Source organism: Scylla paramamosain, chromosome 12 (assembly GCF_035594125.1).
Source record: "Scylla paramamosain isolate STU-SP2022 chromosome 12, ASM3559412v1, whole genome shotgun sequence".
Lineage (NCBI taxonomy): Eukaryota > Metazoa > Arthropoda > Malacostraca > Decapoda > Portunidae > Scylla > Scylla paramamosain.
In genome coordinates, this window is record NC_087162.1 from 24957948 (window position 1) to 24975963 (window position 18016).

Below are 18016 nucleotides of genomic sequence, written 5' to 3' on the forward strand. Positions count from 1 at the left end.
TCTCTCAAAAAAGTGGAATTGTTATGACGTAACTCATTAAATATAGATTGTATCCTTCGTAAAAGACCTTTCTTCATGGGGTGGGTGGTGAATGTGGTGGCGCTCCGCACAAAGGAGCCACGGGACAGGGCAGTCTTGACAGTAAAAACAATCACAAAGCGCATGGCGTGGCCGCGTCCCCTAACAAAGGCATCCAATCCTGTAAGAGCGTGGCCTTCCTGCACCACCCTGGAGGTGCTGCGCGTCTGGTGCCACCCTTGCCTCGCCGGGGGGCAGCATTGCGTTGACAGGCAGAGGCAATGCAGATGGGTGTCTAACGCTGTCCTCACCACGCCTGCGTTGGCCGGCAGCGAATGCAAGCAGCTGTTTAGAATGCCAGCGGCATAGGCCCGGACGACGTGCGCTTCAGAAAGATGAAAGGATTTGTGTCTCGAAATAAATCATATTTTTTTAAGTTTCTGCATTTGGGATCACAACCAATGCCTCGTGTTTAAAGGAGAGGCGGTGTTGTTGTAAACAGTTTTGATATTTCAAATACTTGCCGTTGACTTTCCTTGTGTTTTCTCTCCACATCTTTCTCCTCCAGCAGACGTCCGCCGCGCCGGGCCGAACTGCACATCAGTCAGTGTTAACGTCAAGGAAGTGAAATCTCGTGACATTTAAAGCTTTCCAAGAGATATGGAATAACACGAGATGAAAATAATTCTTGATAACTTTTTTCCAGCAATGCTCAGAATATTCCGCGGAGAACGATGTGTTACTCCGCCGCCTTCTCCATTCCAGAGCCGCTTGGTGCTTAATGCTGGGTACTTGTGGCTCAGTGGTGACGCCTGAGCCGACACGGTTAGGCCCGTTTGGATTTCTGCCATAAACATCAGTGGAAGGGAAAAAATGGATTCGAAAATGTGACACTGAGTACGTAATAGATAATAACCATATTTCATTTTTAAAAGAAATTACGACACTATAAAGACACACTCTGTCGATTAATATACACTTTTATATCAATATTCTTCTTCTATTTTTCATGATCCAACGTTCTGTAATTTTAGAGAAAAATGTTTGATCCCAAATTTTTTTTTATTTCAAAAAAAAATAAATAAATGTGACAAAATTTCAATCACAAAATTTTTTATCTGATTATAGGGATATGTTCCTTATTTAGTTAAATATTATCAATTCTTATTTATTTATCCCATTAACCACTAATGGCGCGGCAGGAAGCTACAAAATTTTACTTAATTAAGGGGGCGATATAAGAGCTTTCTTCCTCTTCCTCTTTCCCTCGCTGTTTTAAATTGATGAGATCTTTATAATTCAAAAACTTGTTCTCGTTTTTTTTTTTTTTTTAGAGGAAAAATGTGCAAGAATGAATTATTACAAGTAAATTGTTTTTCGCTTCCGTTAAGTATTTTTGTTGTTACTGTTGTAGTTGTTTTCATGTTTTCGTTTTTGTTGTTGTTGGTGGTGGTGGTGGCGATGGTGGTGGTGGTGGTGGTGGTGATGTTAGCTTGAAAATCATGGACACGAGTTAAAATTAAAAAATTCTCAGACAAGAGGAAAGACCAGAATTATGCAAAGACAAACTGTACGGACCTCATGAATTTGTCGTAGTAGTAGTAACAGTAGTAGTAGTAGTAGTAGTAGTAGTAGTAGGAGGAGGAGGAGGAGGAGGAGGAGGAGGAGGAGGAGGAGGGGGCAGGAGGAGGAGGAGAAGAAGCAGTAGTATAGTAGTACAGTAATTGTTGTTGTTGTTGGTGGTGGTGATATTGGTGGTAGTGTTGTTTTTATAGTTGTTGTTGTTGTTGTTGTTGTTGTTGTTGTTGTTGCTGTTGTTTGGTAATATTTTCGATATTCAGAGTAAGCACCAGTGTGTGAATGAGTCGAAATTGAGGCGGTGGGGGAGGACGAGGACGAAGACGAGGGGAGCTGTATGCAAATAAATCCTTCATTATCATAACAGTACCTCATCAGTGTTTTGTATGTATAGCTCTACATTACGATTTGATAATAATTGTGATTTTGAAATGGCTTTTATTTTCTTATGGTATCTTGTAAGTGGTTATCATCCCCCGTTGTGTATGTCACTTGTATGAGTTTTCTTTCTCATCGCCATACGTCCTCACATCCAACGGTAAAATATCTGCAATCCGGATTCTAAAAAGAGTGGTTCATGCTACACGAAGCCACCCCTGAAAACATTGCAAGCTTACTCGTTTTCTCTTACACCACCTTTAGGCGCACCAAAGTTTTCTCTCACTCACAGAATCCCCAATTATGTTATGCGAATATGCAACTTCTTTTTTTTTCCTAACCCTGCCATGTATATCATTCACCATAATCGATGTCTTCTATCAGTGCAGGGTTTTGCAGCCCCCGGAGACTCTCGCATTTTCCAGGCCGAAGCGACGGGAGTATAGGCGCCTCGTAAAATTAAGTGTTTATCGAAGACCATCCCGCGGCTCACTTCCACGCTCCCTTACCCCTTCTCTGATAATCCCACACCTATCTTGTGGTCCTCCGACTTTGCTCACGTCTCTCATGGTCACACACATACACACACACGCACACGCACACACATACACTTTATAAAGACATATACTTCAATATTTGCCGCAGAACAGCAACCCGTGACAAAAATGCTGCCCAATACCACGTAAATTTAGCGAGTATTTATACAAGGACATGCCATCAGCTTTGTTCAGTTTACCCAGTCCCTTCAATTCTTCATTAACAATCTTGTATCTATCTATATATCTGTCTATCCTGCCACATCTCTTTTACAAGCAAGAACTACCCCTACCAAAATATTCTTGTGCGATTATGATTGAAAACCGACTCTACCTCCTTCTCAGACACAGAGGAAAGAGACATGACCTTGCATAATCTCACTGAAAAAATATGAAGTGGCCAATCTTTTGTTTACATATCAGTTGTCATGTCGCAGTCTCCTGCAGCAAAGAATTCACCGTGCTGTAACTTTGGCCCAGAGAAAGGAAAATGATCTCTTGCAAATCATGTGTTTATTCTACCTAACCCAATACATTACACAACACGTCCTCGAGATTTTTTAGTTTTCATTTCATTGTTTTAAAATATTTGTTTATACTTTTTTATTTTACTTTATTTATTTATTTGTTTCTTTTATTTTGTTTTATTTATTTATCTTAGTGTGTGTGTGTGTGTGTGTGTGTGTTGATCTCAGCCTGGCAAATAGTACTCGCATATCGTTTTTGTTTGTTTGCTTGTGTAGAATGGGATAGTATTTAGATCTAGCTTTACAACATTTTTACTCCTTGGAGCAGGAGTGAATGAGGACCTTACCATCATGTGGTGTCAGTGTTAGTGTGATGCTACATGATTAATGAGACCATTTGCGGCAGGTATGGGCTCTATCTCCATCAGTCACTAATCGGCATAACTAGAAGAAGCTTAACTAGCATTTATTTATATTTCATTTTATTTCCTTGGTTTTAATAATTTAAAATTTGTTATAGTCACATACAAGTATACACAATCTATCACGTATTGTTCTTTCGAATAAATATATGCGTCTTCCCATTATTTCTCTTTTGCGCGTTTATTGTCTGGCTGCCCTCCTTGTTCATTATCCAGAAATAGTTCTAGCAACAGTATTCGATGCCTCTTATTGTATGTAAGGTTGTTCTTCCTCATCGTGACATGTTGCACATACTCTTTTTGTCAATTGTGTGTTAATTCTTTGAAGTGTATTTCGTATGGGTCGCATTACCTGCTGATGCCCCGTTGCCTTGCCTTGCTAACTGTACGTGTCACTTTTCCGGTGGCAAGCTACCTCCACATTGCCAAGATGTTCATTATCCATGCACATTGCAATTCCAATAAATGTAAATAAGTTTACTCAGAGATAATATACTGTAAAATTCAAATTAATTAATTTAAGATACCATACATCATTCCTATAGCAAATCACTATTTATACATTAGTCAATAATGCCCATTGTCAAACTTCACCGAAATATGCTTTATGAAATTAAAAAGAAACTCAGCCTTTATATTGCACAAAAACTTATGTTATTATATTGTAGAGGCAGTAACAATGAATATTAATGATAAAAGTATATTATGTGGAACAGTTTAGAGAGAGTATAGGTTTTGTTTTGAGTTGAGGTCGTGACGTGTACTATTGTGGCTCAGTGTTTGCTCGAAGCCGGGAGGAGATGGAGCTATGGTGGAGCCTCACTCTTCTCTTGTCTCTAATATCCGTGGGCCGCTGTCAAAAACCCCACAAACGATTCGAATATAAGTTCAGCTTTAAGGGGCCTTACCTGGCACAGAAGGACAACCAGGTACCCTTTTGGCACTACTCTGGCAGTAAGTATCAGGGTTGTCTGCTAACATATGTTGATACTTTCATATCTACTGACCTTTATTTATCAGAATACCGGCGCCTCATGCCTCACGGGCCTTTGTAACATTGTTCTGTTCCCGTTATTCATGTGGTGTGTGCGTGTGTGTTGCTTTCTGTTGTGTGTGTATTCCACGTGCTGGTTTAAGTAGCTGTCATTGCAGTGCCGGGCAGCAGGTGTTCTGTCACTTTGAACAGGTGTGCCCGTCACAGGTGACGGCTGAGGTTTGCGATCCATTGCCCCTGGTTGGGTTTATAAGGAATAAAGATTTAGAGGGATTTAAGCCTTGTTAATATGAATGACTGTAAACTGAATGGGTTAAAGATGTAATGAAATTAGTGTGTTATCTTAAAAAGCCAAGACACTCATAAGAATTGATGTTCAGTGTTATGGTTAAGCCACAAATAAAGTTATGTGATAGTGAAGACTGTAATGTGTGACTGGGTTTTGTACAGTGAGGCAAGACTTAAGTAGGTCAGTGGGCATTTTTTGCCATACCTGATTGGATTACCTGCTTGACTCACCTGATTGGTTCCTCCAGCGTTTGGTTAGCGTTTCTGGACAGACATGTTAGTTGAGGACTAAAACCTATCCCCCCAGACTGCTCAAGAAATTGACCATGCTGCAGCCTTTGTTGACAATGTTTATTTAGCTGGTGAAAATAAAATAGGGTGTGACTCTTTAAGCTGACACTCATGTTAAACTGGCTGACTGTATAAATATGTTGCTGTACTGCAGATTTAGATCATGCTTTCAGCAGCTAGAGCTGATATTGTTGTGCCATGTGTATGGTTTGAAGGGGGTTTCTCTGGTAAGTAAAAGTAGGATGGCAACTTAGGAGGAATGAAGCCCTTGTAGGTACATGAGGATGACTGCCATGGGGATGGGGGGATAGCTACTACATCTGGTGAGCTGAAGGAGTCTCTAGAGAATCCATTAGAATTATAGAATTATAATTAGAATTGTAAGAGTTCCAGTATTTAAGAGAAGGATGAAACATCAGCTTTCCTTTAATTGTATAATAAAATAGAGACAAGTGCATGGTTCTGTTGCATGAGATGCCATACATTGTAGGCCTTCAGATAAAATTTCTCCCTTACAGATGCCATTGCTAGTGAGGAAAGTGTTCGAATCACACCATCTTTACGCAGTCAGAAGGGGCAGATATGGACGAAAAACCCAACGAATTTCGAGTGGTGGGAGGTGGAGTTTGTCTTCCGAGTGACAGGCAGAGGCAGAATTGGTGCTGATGGTTTGGTAAGACTTTCAAGATTTACCCACATGATAAAGGAAGTGTGTTAATATAAAGGTTTTATTGTGTTAGCTGCTGGCAACTTTGTGAAGCTGTTTGCTATATGAATAATGTTTTTTCCACATTCCACCAGGCATTGTGGTTTACTGACAAGCCAGGTGGCGAGGGTCCTGTATTTGGCAGCACAGATAAGTGGAATGGCCTTGGAGTTTTCTTTGATTCCTTTGACAATGACAACAAGAGGAACAACCCTTATGTGATGGCCATGGTCAACGATGGTACAAAAGTTTATGACCATGAACAGTGAGTGAAGTATTGTCTTCTATATTAGTTATTAGTGTGCTCATATTGTGTATAAAGATATCATACCACCTCTTTGTGATTGTATTTTTAAATTCCTTGTCAGAAACAGGGATTCTTTCACTCAAAGAGATAGAAATCATGTATTGTGTGATGGTATTTCTCAGAATTTACTTTAACTGTGAACTGGAGCTTGTTTTGAGTCTCCATCCTTTTCTCTCTCAGTGACGGCCTCAGCCAGCAATTAGGAGGGTGTCTGCGAGACTTCAGAAACAAACCTTTCCCAGTCAGGGCGAAAGTAGAGTATTACCACAACGTCTTTACGGTGAGTACTTAAGTAATGCTAATGTTTTTCAAGTTTTAGATTCTGTAAATTTATTGTAACCTAGGTTAAATTTTACTATTTCTTTTCCTTTGATGGGAATATGGATATTCATGATCTTATGAATTGTAATTGTATTATGCTGACGCTTTACTATATGTACAGCACAGAATAGATTATGGGATCATGAGAGTTTCTCAGTTGTTGTGGTATCCTTTGCTTAAGTAGACCACCAACTTTCTTACATTTCAAACTTCTTTTAGTCCATAGTATTTTTATGAACTAATTTTCAGTTTTTAGTAGTGACTGCATTTTCATTATATCTTCATTAGCATAGAGGAAGCTGGTACTAACAATAAAAAGGTGAATTTTAATTCCTCTTGAATTTCTATTTCAATAATAAGAAAATCTTCGCTTTTTCAAAAATATTTATTGATAAGTTAGATATTAAAGTGCTAACATTTGGAAGGTATGAGAGAGGACACTTGTATATAATTTTTGATGGCTGCCACAGCTCAAGACTCAGAACATTGAGTATGATTACATTAAAATGCAAGAAGAAGACCTTCAGGAAGGCCCACAAAGCACAAAGTCCCCAAATGATCATGGTGAGGTCACTGCACAGCCTGCCATTCAGGAAGAACCCACTGCAGTGGTGTCCAGTCACCATGATGAAGGCCACGACCTTCTTGAGAGTGATGCACCAAGTGAGAAAAGCTTTACCACAGAAGCTATAGATGCTGGATATACATTAGTAGAGGCCATTCATGATATAGCTGAGGAGGAGCTGTCTGAAGGTTGGGGATGGTTTGGGGCTGGCAGCAGTGATGAGCCCATTGTAACCACTTCTGCTCCTCCCATTTCGTATTTAAACACTACTACCAAAGTTGAGAAGAGGCGAAGGAAGAGGCAAAGGAAAAGGGGAGGAAAAAAGAAGAAAAACGTGCGGAAGACTTCTCCAGGGGTAGGGGGTCATGTTGAGTGGACCCACCTATTTGTCAGACTAAACCGTCCTCTCCAATAATTTGTGTGAATACTTACTTGCTACCATTCTTGTAAATGTATTTACCTCCCCCATATTCCTTCCCATTTATATTCTGTTTTGATACCTGAAAACCTATCAAAGTTTTACTGTAGGGATTATTAAACAGTACAGAAGATTATTATTACAGACAAACTGTCACCATTTTGTTGTGATACAATTATCTTTACAGTCAAGCTATCAGTTTCTGGATGAGATTCCAAGGGCATTTTTTCTCTCATGTTCTTCCTTATTATCTGTGATATAATGGTTTTCTTCATTCCTATTCTGGTATTATCTTCATGGTGTTCAAGGTGACTCAAAAAAAAGTAGGGCAGATGGGTGATAGCATCTTTCTGAAGAATGTCTTGTTTAGTGCTCACTTTTTTCTTTCTAAAGTGTTGTTTCATGTGTGTAGAAGGAAGAATAATATGTTATTTACAATACTTCTAAATTTCAGGTAATTTTTCCTCAGGCAAAGTAAATAAATTGTCATGTAAGGTAGAGGTGTTAAAACAATGTTTAGTGAGACTTTGATAATATATGAACCTCTTACTGACATTGATTATTGGCCTCACTCTGTTGTGGTTGTGAATTGTATTGCAGTACTGACAGCTTCATATTGTTATCTTGCATTCAACTGTGATGTATGATAGATATGCTTATTGAAAATTGTTTTCATTTTTCTAATACAATAATATTTTCTGTCCTTTGCATGTAGGCTTTTTTCTCAGATTTTCATTGCTCATTTTATTTCTACATATTCACTCTAAAGTATCAAAACATTGTATGTTTTAATATATATGAACATTTGAATATGCTTATGGCATTGGCATTGATAATTACATAATATTTCTGAATAATGTTATTGCCTTGCAGCTCATGATTCACAGTGGTATGACCAATAATGAGAAGGACTATGAGATCTGCATGCGTGCCGAGAATGTCCACCTCCCGCCCTCTGGCCACTTTGGAGTGTCTGCAGCCACTGGAGGCTTGGCTGATGACCACGATGTGAGTCTTGTCCAGCTGATACTTGTGTTGTTTGCATGTATGTGTATGAGTGAATGTGTCAAGAAATTTGGTAGAGGGAGGAAATTTACTTTTGATTGGTGATGTGAATGCTGAAGTGGCTGAAGAAAATGTGAATAAATAGGAAGTATTTGTATTAAATGAAAACAATAAGTGGCATCATATATAAATAAATAGATATTTTCTCTCTTAATGATGCAGACTGTAATCTGTTTTCTTGTGACTTGTTAGGTTCTCAAGTTCTTGGTGTCTTCACTACGCTCCCCTGAGGAAATGGCACTCCTGCAAGTCAACCAGGAGGAGGAAGAGAAATTCCGGCAGGAGTTCCAGGAGTACCAGGAGAAGACCAAAAAGGCCCGTGACGAGTGAGTCCTTGGGGCCAGTAGAATGGGGAGCAGGTGGGAAGGTTCACACAGCCTTGCCACATGTTTAGGTACAACACATATAGGTGGCTTATTTGAAGGAGCACACCTGTTGTTTTCCCACACAAAATGAGGTCTTGTGAAGCTTTATAAGATGAGGATAGTCACTGACTTGAATTTTCTCTGCTTGAGTCATTGTTTGTGTGCTTTATCTTTTGTCAGGGATCATATTGTAATTTACCTGTTATTGATAACCTGTATTTCAGTATACCTTCCAAAGTTAGAGTTGTGATTGAAAACTGTGTACAGTATTTGACCACTTAAAGAGAGACAGAGTAGTGATTGTGACACAGCAAGGCCAGCTGAGAACAGACATATGTGAAAACTTGGAAGCCATCCAGTCATTATAAGTGATTAAACACAAATTACCAGGGGTCATAAGTGGTGCCAACAGTGACCACATCATGCATTGCACCAGATCAAGGCAAACAACACCATCCAAACTAACATTGGGCCTTGAGGTTTAGTCAGGTTCTTGTCACACAGCCTGCCTGCCTCTCTCTCTCTCTCTCTCTCTCTCTCTCTCTCTCTCTCTCTCTCTCTCTCTCTCTCTCTCTCTCTCTCTCTCTCTCTCTCTCTCTCTCTCTCTCTCTCTCTCTCTCTCTCTCTCTCTCTCTCTCTCTCTCTCTCTCTCTCTCTCTCTCTCTCTCTCTCTCTCTCTCTCTCTCTCTCTCTCTCTCTCTCTCTCTCTCTCTCTCTCTCTCAGAAACTTAGTTGTGGCTAGTGGAATTGTACCCAATGTCTGTATTTATTGCTAGATTGGTAGCCATATAATATAGTCATAAATTACCTAAAAAGTAACCATTCTTTTTAGTGATTAAGTTTTTGAGAAGCAATAAAGATTTTTGGTGGGACTGAGTATTAAAACCATTTCAAGAGAATAGATGTCTTAGAATACCATTGGCAGATCCCACATGTTCTGAAATATCAAATATCTAATTATTGTGCCTCACTAACACTCTGAGTCTGATGGATGTCCTGTAGCTACATATTGTGTATTTTCAATATAATTAATTATTTCCCATTCCTAGTACAAAAGGCAGATTTTTTTTCCATACATAATTTATTTTTTTCCTCTCTCCAGGTATATAGCTCAGAATCCTGACCATGAGAAGAAGGATGAAGAATATGAGTCCTGGGAACAAAGGGAATTGCGACAGATATATTTGGGACAGAGTCAGGTGTGTAGCAATGTTTTAGTTGCCTCAGTTTAGGGAATTACATGGGCATACATACTTTTATTTGCATATAAGCATTATACAATGAAAGTACCTTCATATTAGCAGGGTGATATAGCTAGATACTCTTTCTCATGTTACTTGCAAATGGTCATTGATTTATTTATATATTACTTTATTTTGATATAAGGAATGCCTGTCATTTTTCAGATACATGAAGTTATAAGACAGCTCCATATGAAAATGGATGAAATAATCGGTCGACAAGAACGAACCCTTGGCTTGGTGTCAGCTGTTCACACAGGAATGGGTGGTGAGCTGAACTTGGTTATGTAGTCAGAGTTGTAGGAGCAGGCATTTTGTTTCTGGTCACTGGGACTCTGGAAGCACTTGAAAAATCCCAGTTAATTAGCATTTATGTTGACTTTGTTGAGTATTGTAAGATTAGAGACTTAAAAATTGGTAGGCTACCTTTATAAGAGTAAAGGGAATTTTTAGAAATATTGTCTATTCAATTTATCTTCGACACATTAGAAAAATTACTAATTAACTATTTTTATTTATTTATTTATTTATTTTATTTATTTTTTTTTTTACAGGTGGACAAGTAGCACCTGCAGGAGGACAGGTGCCACCCCCTCCTCCTCCAGCACTACCAGGAGACACCATCCGCCGCCATGAAGTGGACTCCATCCTCAACAATCAGCGAGACATTGTCCAAACTGCCAGAGACATCAAGTAAGATCCTTAAAGGTTTAGTAATGCCAGGCATAGACTAGGTTTTGATTGGGAATGGAGAGGATTGTTTGATCAAGTTATAAATTCTAATTTTTGGAAACATCTTTGTACTTTGGTATTTTTATCACAAGTTCATATGTTTTCCTAATATATCTTGAAGGCTGGTATTTTTATCACCAAGGTATATATTTTTCTGCTATTTCTTGAAGGCTTGAAATCCATCTTTGAAAGAAGCAATGACTTTAATCGTAGATCTTCCCAAGCCCAATTTAAGATAACAGTTTGTATTGTTGGTTGTTACTTTTCTAAGTCAGATGTTTTCTTTGGTATAAGCAAACTCAATAATATTCCCTCATGTAAGTTAATCATCTTTCACTCAATTTTTAGAACTATAACATTTCAATTTTGCATGCGAGGTATAAATTTCAAGTTCTAGTTTTTACTCAAGCAATGGTAAAGAAAATGTGGAGGTAACACAGATTGTATCTTGTTAGGTGTGTATGTGGGGATACTCCTTACCTGGAATTAACTTTTCTGAATTCCTCTGGATGCCTCAGTTTCATGGGACATAATAGTTTGATACATCTGATGGCATTGGTCTTGAGTATCTTTATTAATATACCATTTAACATTTCTCAGGAGCTTTGTCACAGAGATCCACCAGAAGAGCAATCAACTGCTGGGCAATAACCAGAAGCCCCAGGGAACAGTGCAGCCTGTTGGATACGACTTGCATGTCACGCTCAATGAGATGAAAGAAGGCCTGAACATTGTGAAGGTGAAGCATGCTTGCCATTCAAGTAATTCATGTATCTGCATAATTAATAAGAATTATTTTCATATAATATGAAGAGGTGAATGAATAAGGATGGAGGTGTGATTCAGAATTCCACTGCATGTGAGGTACTGGGAATGGGAAACTCATTTATCCTTAAATATATGAAAGGCCAGCAGTCCTGTTCTCTACATTTGTATGGTCCTGCATGGACAATGAACAGAAGTAATATAATGCAGTAGTAAAGCTGAGTAATCAAACTTGAGTTTAAGTAATATGCAAAAGGAGCTTTAACACCATATTATTTTAACCAATGTTTTCTGTGATGCAGAGAGACTTGGGAAATGCCAACCAGAGACTAGCACAAGGAGGAGGAGGGGCATGTCCATCCATCAGCTGTGTGTCAACAACTGTGTTTATGGTCTTCATGGTCCTGCAGGTGGTGCTTCTTATTGGCTACATCATGTATAGGTGAGTCTTAAATTTCAGTAATGCTTTTTTATAATGCATATTACATTTTCAAATAATGTATTACAGCAACACAGTAGTTGAACCTCCCTCCTGTCGACCAGCGCATACCAGTGCACTTACCCTGGCAACATGAATTCCCCAAGAACTTAGAAATTAATGCAGGATAAGATATAATCAATCCATCAACTAATATTTTGTTATGGTTGCTAACATTATGTTCTTCAACTAATATTTTGTTATGGTTGCTAACATTATATTCTTTTTTCAGAGATAGTAAAGAAGCTCAAGCCAAGAAGTTCTACTGAGGTACACCTGTGTTCCAAGCCCTGTGAGTCCATCTCAGGAGCACAAAGATTTCTTCCAGAATATTTTTAGATGCCTGATCATTTTGTAGAGTCCATTTCAAAGTTTTAAGGTAAAATGATTTTTAGGCATTTATTTTTTTATTACCAGAGGAGTTGGTGCATTTTTGTTTCTCTGCATAAAGAATGTGTAAGATCTGAATCCGTGAAGTTGTTGTGGTGTGGCACGACTCCTCTGTTACTGTAGTGCATAAATAATGTTGGATATTTTTTGAAAGATAATTTGTAAATAAATGTTCACAAGGGGAATTTCAGGAGAATCAATTTCACTCAATCTTTTTATTTTTAAAGTTGAAAAGCATTTTAATGACTTTTGACTTGTTCTGAATAAGTTTTCCAGTTGGCAAAATTGGATTTTGTTGTGTGGTGAAAGCTGTGTGGATTTAAACTTAGTAGTTTTTTTGGAAATGGTGGCTGTGCTCAGTTATTGTGTGTATCTTTCATTATTATTCCATCAGCTTTCAAGATCTGATGAACTTGTACATTCATATTCCTGAACAACTTCATGAGATGTGTGCCTATGACAATTTACCATCAGTTACTTTACCATTAGTAATAATGAAGCTTGTCTAGCCAGTATTAATCATTCACAAAACATCCATGAAGAAAGGAGGAATATTGTTAACTTGTGTGTTACTCTTTTTATTTTTATTTTATTTTATTTTTTTTTTCTTTTATTTTTTTTTTTTTTGTTATATCATTTCCTGTTTTCATGGATGCCACATCACACTGAAGTTTCTCATGTGCCCTGAATTTGTTTCACCATGTGAGACAAGGAAATGATTGTTAGCAAATGTAGCTTCAAGGGAATACGACATGATAAATTTTCTCATTATTTGGTGAAGTGAAACCAATGATTAGCATCACCAAGAGCATCTGTATCTCATTCAGTATTTCCTCTTGACCTATCAAGTAAATTAATAAGCCTGGGGTATAATGAAAGCTACTGAGGGTTCTATTCCTTATGATAAATTAGTTGTACCTTTTTGTAGATAATTTCCTTCATTGTCGAAGGCTTAACACTGTCCAAAAAAGACTGAAGTTTTGTTATTGTTTAAGCTCAATAGCCTTTTATATGGTGTTTGTTTCAATGATTTCTGCTAGTTAAAAATAGAGTGGTTGAGGTTTAATTTTGGTGCGCCATGCAAGTATCACGTGTTGCTAGTGGGGGGTATTAATACATTGCTAAATGATTTATCCAGTGGTGAAATGCAGTTGTGCACGTGAAAGTTATGGAAGCCACAGTCTCCTTATGCTTTCATTGGTGCCATTACTGGTGATGGTCATGGCAAACTTTTATTTTAGATGTTTCTGGAATTTTATTGTTACTTGCATTTGTTTCTCATTTTCAAACATGTCTTCACATTAACAGTGGATTGATGTATTTTAAGATTCATTAAATTATTGAGATATTTTCTACTGATATTACTGTTTCAGTTTCATCTCTACCATAAACTATTTTAATTAATGAAATGAAGGGAAATGAAATTTGACCTGTTAGCTTTTCTTGGGGACATGTTGAGCAACACTGGGGAAAGACAAAGTAAGTTTTATCATGTCTAACAATAGATTTAATAAATATATAGACATTGCACAACAAGAACAGTAATCATCGCACATACATATCAAGCAACAATCAATAATATTTAACAAGAAGAATCTTACAATGTACAAACAATAAACAACGACCATGTATATAATTATGTACTAAGCACACATACAGAACATCCACTGATAAGACTAGTATCAAGCCAACAATGAGGATGTGCACTACCAAAGGGGTTCTTCACCCAATGGTCCAAACCTATTATGATGTTGGAAAAAACTATATTTATTTACATGATACTGGATGAAGAGCCTTTCATTTCTGGAAATACTACAAGGTTGAAAGCTGAAATGGATCCCAGCTCCTGTCTAGATTGATGTAGTTAAGAGGGATTTTCAGCTACCCTGTATAACAGTTACTTGGTAACTTTTTTAATTATGGACTGAAACACTGATTCTGCAAAAGAAGGAAAAATCATGCATTTTGTGGGGTGGGGTAAGTTGAGTAATTAACCATAATTTATGTATGTCTATCTTGTTTGTGTTGTAAAGGACAGGATTATATTTGCATTGCTCAATTGACCATTGCAATGTTCTATGCAATATTTCAAAAAAATCTGAAATTGTTAAAAGAACAACCTTGAAGCTGTTTTCTGATTTTCTGGCATTCCTTTTATATTTTTTATGGAGGCAGGACTGCTTTGGATTTGCATATGGTCATGCTTATTGAACTGCCTTTCTTTCATTTAAATGAACAGGATATTCTTTTTGAATAATCACTTGGTTACATGAAAAAGTTCAATGATCCTGAACAGCTTAATCATCATTATCTTTTTTACAAGTTGATGCTTTAGCAGCGACAATCTACCATGAATAAGTAATACATAGTAGTACTGTAGTTGCAATTAGAGAAATTTGTATCATTTGTTGAAGCTTTACACATACAAAATTAATGCATGCAGGCACATCTTTGATATGAGCAGGTTCAGTGTATGCAATCTCAATGTTATGCAGTGAACTTGATTTTCCAACAATTTGATATAGCATGGACAAATACAGATATGCAGTTTCTGCCAGAAAATTGCAATGCAGCACCACCTGTGCATGTCTTGTGTTAGCAGCAGTGCGCTGTATAAATTATGATGGTCATTAGTGTTCTGTTGTGACATTAGAACTGAATAAACTGAGTGCTTAACAGTGCAGTAAACAAGCATAAATTCAATTTATGCTTGTTTACATATTTATACCATAATGCTTTATTTGATATTAAAGTACATAAGTTTTCCAATATGAATACAGACACTTCATTCTTCTGAGTCTGTTAAACAGCCTTTCTTGGTGATTGTTAATTGTCTTCTGTTGGATGTCAAATAGACAGAACAATGCTTTCTTCATCTTGGCTTTTATTTCCAGTTTGGTAATTTATGTAAGTGTTAAAAGTAAACATACAATGGGAATTTTCCTCCATCTGTTTATATGTCTGAAATGTGCATTCTTTATATATGTGCCATATTCACACAACACAACTATCAAATGGGTGGCTCATAATGAGTTAACTGAATGTAGTTAGAATTTAGTAACTGTGGACAGTCCATATCATAGCAGTCTTCTGCATGTATTTATGAATGCCTAACTTTCTCTTGCAGTGCTCATTGAAATTTGGGTGTTGTATAACTCTCAGATGGCAGGTGGTGTGCCTGGTGCCAGATAAATCCCTAGAAGACTGACTTTTTTCTGCTTAGAAAGAAAACTGCCATAAATTACAAAAAAAGTATTGTAGCTTCAGTCTCCTAGCTGTATTATACAACAATATCCCAGAATGTAGAGTTGTAGATATCTTACCTTCTTCATGGTGAAATGAAGAATGGGAATTTCTGAACACCCAGATTGTTGACTGGCCTCAGTATTAGTATATTATCTGGATGAAACTGTATATAGTCAAAGTATAATTGATTTTATAGAACAGTATTCCAGTTACTCAAGTAATGGTGGTGAGACTTTTTTTTTTTTTTTTCATTTTACCATGTTTGTGAACAGGATGTCATATTTCAGTTCAGTGATATAAACATTTTCAGGATCAAGCTTGAACTTGAATTACACAACACCAATGAAATTTAAACATGATCCTATAAGAAAACCACTCTTCCTAATTCTTTCTAGCTACTGCTGTATATGACTTCAGGAATACATATATTAGTACCTACCTAAGCCCTCCACTCTGTATCTAGGGAAGCTTTCTAAGACAAGGTACTACCCATACACAAATAAATCAAAGTTCAAATATCTGTCAAGATGATCCTTATGATGCATATCAGTGTGGCATAATGACAGATATGGTTGACAGTTTGACAAATGCTCAACACAGTATAAAATAACAATGACAATATCTTACTCAAGGAGTCTTTCAGAACTTTGTAATAGTGATACAAGTAATTGTAAAATACATTATTTCATGATTTTTTGCTTTTCTGTTGAAATAAAGTAAAAACTACTTCAAGACCATGTATTATTATTATTATTATTATTATTATTATTGTCAATATTTTGAATGTACTATTATTGCATATTTGTAACATAATAATATATATTGGTTGTATTCTTTTTATGCAGAGCAGCAGCATATTTGTTGTATGAACCTGCTTACTCTACATGTACTGTATATAAATATTATGTACGTACTTGGCATTTAGATGCTACAACATCAGTTTGACAGTTGACTTCATGAGGATGGACAGAACTCCTCTTTATTTGAGATGGATGGTAATTATTTTGTGGATGGTTGAAGGAGTGCTGTGGCATGTACTGTTGGCAGGGTGACAACAAGAGTGTGTGCAGTTGGGTCCCAGGTTGCCACTCCTTTGCGTTGGTTGACTGGACGAGGAAGTGGTAGATGGAGGTAGTAGGTGGGAGAAGCCAAGTTCAGAGTGGTGGATGTAACTTCCAGAGTGACCTCAGTCAGAAGCTCCCCAGGCAACTCAACTCGAACCACTATATCTTCTTCACCTGTTTTCCCCATGCTGATCTGAAATAGTATTGAAAGGTATTGTTCTAACTTGAGAAGGACACAAAGGATATTAGTCAGAAACTTACCCAAAACAGATAACAAATTGTGATGAGATGATAAATAGTTCTCTTAGCTCTGACAGTTTACATACCGGAAGACACACTTGACTGGGAGTAACTCGCTCCCTGAAGGTCACTTCATACTGCGGTTGAGGGCGAGGATCACTGATAATACTATCATCCAGTTCTTCCTTCCATGCATCTAAAAGTAAGAACAAATATATCAATTAATAATTGTTATCAGCATTACCAAATATAATATGCAGTGTAGGTGTATGGGGATGTAAGCTTACCCTCATGTGTCATGGATGAGAGTCCAGGTGTGTCAGTGGCAGGCTGTCTGAAGTGTTGGTCTTGCTTCACTTTGAAGGAATTGGTCCCCAGGTCAGCAGGAGTAACACCTGGTGGGGAGTGATTGAAAATGTATGGAAGTGTATTATATATAAATTGTATCATCATATGAACATCGTATGTCATGTTAAATGATTACTGCAGACTTCATTCACTTTTATACATATTTAGATTTACTTTTTGTAGGACTTTGCTCCTCATAATCATCTTCCTCTTCACCGCGAGGATAGAGGAGGGCGGCCAGTGCCTGCACATCCAGCTCACTTGTGCTCATGTCTGCCACCCACCAGAAGACACCACACCCTTCTGGGCGGTGAAGGAAGAATAAAATGTGTAACAATATATAGTTATACCATCCACTCGCACTGGCAGGCTGTCTGGGAGCATGCCGTTTTCCTAGAGCAGAATAGTGTTTATCTTCATACAAGGTTCATTTCATGCAGGATATCATATGCATTCACCTTAGAACCTAAGTTAATACTTAGACCTAAGCAGTGATGGGTAATAATAGAACTTTAGTGACCCACCTCAGGAGGTGGCGTCCCCGTCACCATGGCAACCCGGGCACCGACCCGCGCCAGTACCTATGAAAGAAAGTGACCCGAAAAAAAATCTCTGGTCATTTACAGATTTGATGAGACTTTAAAAGAATTTTTATAGATGTCTCTCTCACTGCATGGGGAGTGCAAAGTTTTCCTGCGTTGGAATGTGAAACTGTATGAAATATTGCATCAGTGTATATATCTTATGAAATACTAATTGAATACCATGGAAAGCTCTAGTATATGAAAGTATA

General features: G+C 37.6%; 2 protein-coding genes across 3 annotated transcripts; one reads left to right on the forward strand and one right to left on the reverse strand.

Moving 5' to 3' along the window:
* The first annotated feature begins 4127 nt into the window (after positions 1–4127).
* LOC135105937 (protein ERGIC-53-like) lies at positions 4128–14438 on the forward strand. Of its 2 annotated transcripts, XM_064014664.1 has the most exons (13): positions 4128–4353; positions 5491–5645; positions 5774–5943; positions 6166–6265; positions 6777–7226; positions 8163–8297; positions 8547–8680; positions 9822–9918; positions 10126–10228; positions 10515–10653; positions 11293–11431; positions 11760–11899; positions 12168–13686. In XM_064014664.1, exons 1-13 carry the CDS (start codon positions 4200–4202, stop codon positions 12202–12204), a joined length of 1953 nt encoding a protein of 650 aa, XP_063870734.1. In that variant the 5' UTR covers positions 4128–4199; the 3' UTR covers positions 12205–13686. The 2 variants fall into 2 exon arrangements, with proteins under 2 accessions (XP_063870734.1, XP_063870735.1); XM_064014665.1 differs by lacking the exon at positions 6777–7226 and having other exon boundaries at positions 12168–14438.
* Positions 13810–17875, reverse strand: LOC135105940 (dynein axonemal assembly factor 6-like). The gene is made up of 5 exons (XM_064014671.1): positions 17748–17875; positions 17398–17526; positions 17163–17270; positions 16962–17071; positions 13810–16828 (listed from the first exon to the last, which is right to left on the reverse strand). Exons 2-5 carry the CDS (start codon positions 17492–17494, stop codon positions 16571–16573), a joined length of 573 nt encoding a protein of 190 aa, XP_063870741.1. The 5' UTR covers positions 17495–17526; positions 17748–17875; the 3' UTR covers positions 13810–16570.
* Between the last annotated feature and the right edge of the window lie 141 nt (positions 17876–18016).

Excerpts from the sequence above, each read along its gene's own strand:
- LOC135105940 (XM_064014671.1), bottom strand. The coding sequence starts at position 17,494 with ATGAGCACAAGTGAGCTGGATGTGCAGGCACTGGCCGCCCTCCTCTAT. Across the intron at positions 17,271-17,397 it reads GGAGCAAAGTCCTACAAAAA|GTGTTACTCCTGCTGACCTG; the intron begins GTAAATCTAAAT and ends ACTCCCCACCAG. Across the intron at positions 17,072-17,162 it reads CTCATCCATGACACATGAGG|ATGCATGGAAGGAAGAACTG; the intron begins GTAAGCTTACAT and ends TCTTACTTTTAG.
- LOC135105937 (XM_064014664.1), top strand. The coding sequence starts at position 4,200 with ATGGAGCTATGGTGGAGCCTCACTCTTCTCTTGTCTCTAATATCCGTG. Across the intron at positions 8,298-8,546 it reads GCTTGGCTGATGACCACGAT|GTTCTCAAGTTCTTGGTGTC; the intron begins GTGAGTCTTGTC and ends GTGACTTGTTAG. Across the intron at positions 11,900-12,167 it reads ATTGGCTACATCATGTATAG|AGATAGTAAAGAAGCTCAAG; the intron begins GTGAGTCTTAAA and ends TTCTTTTTTCAG.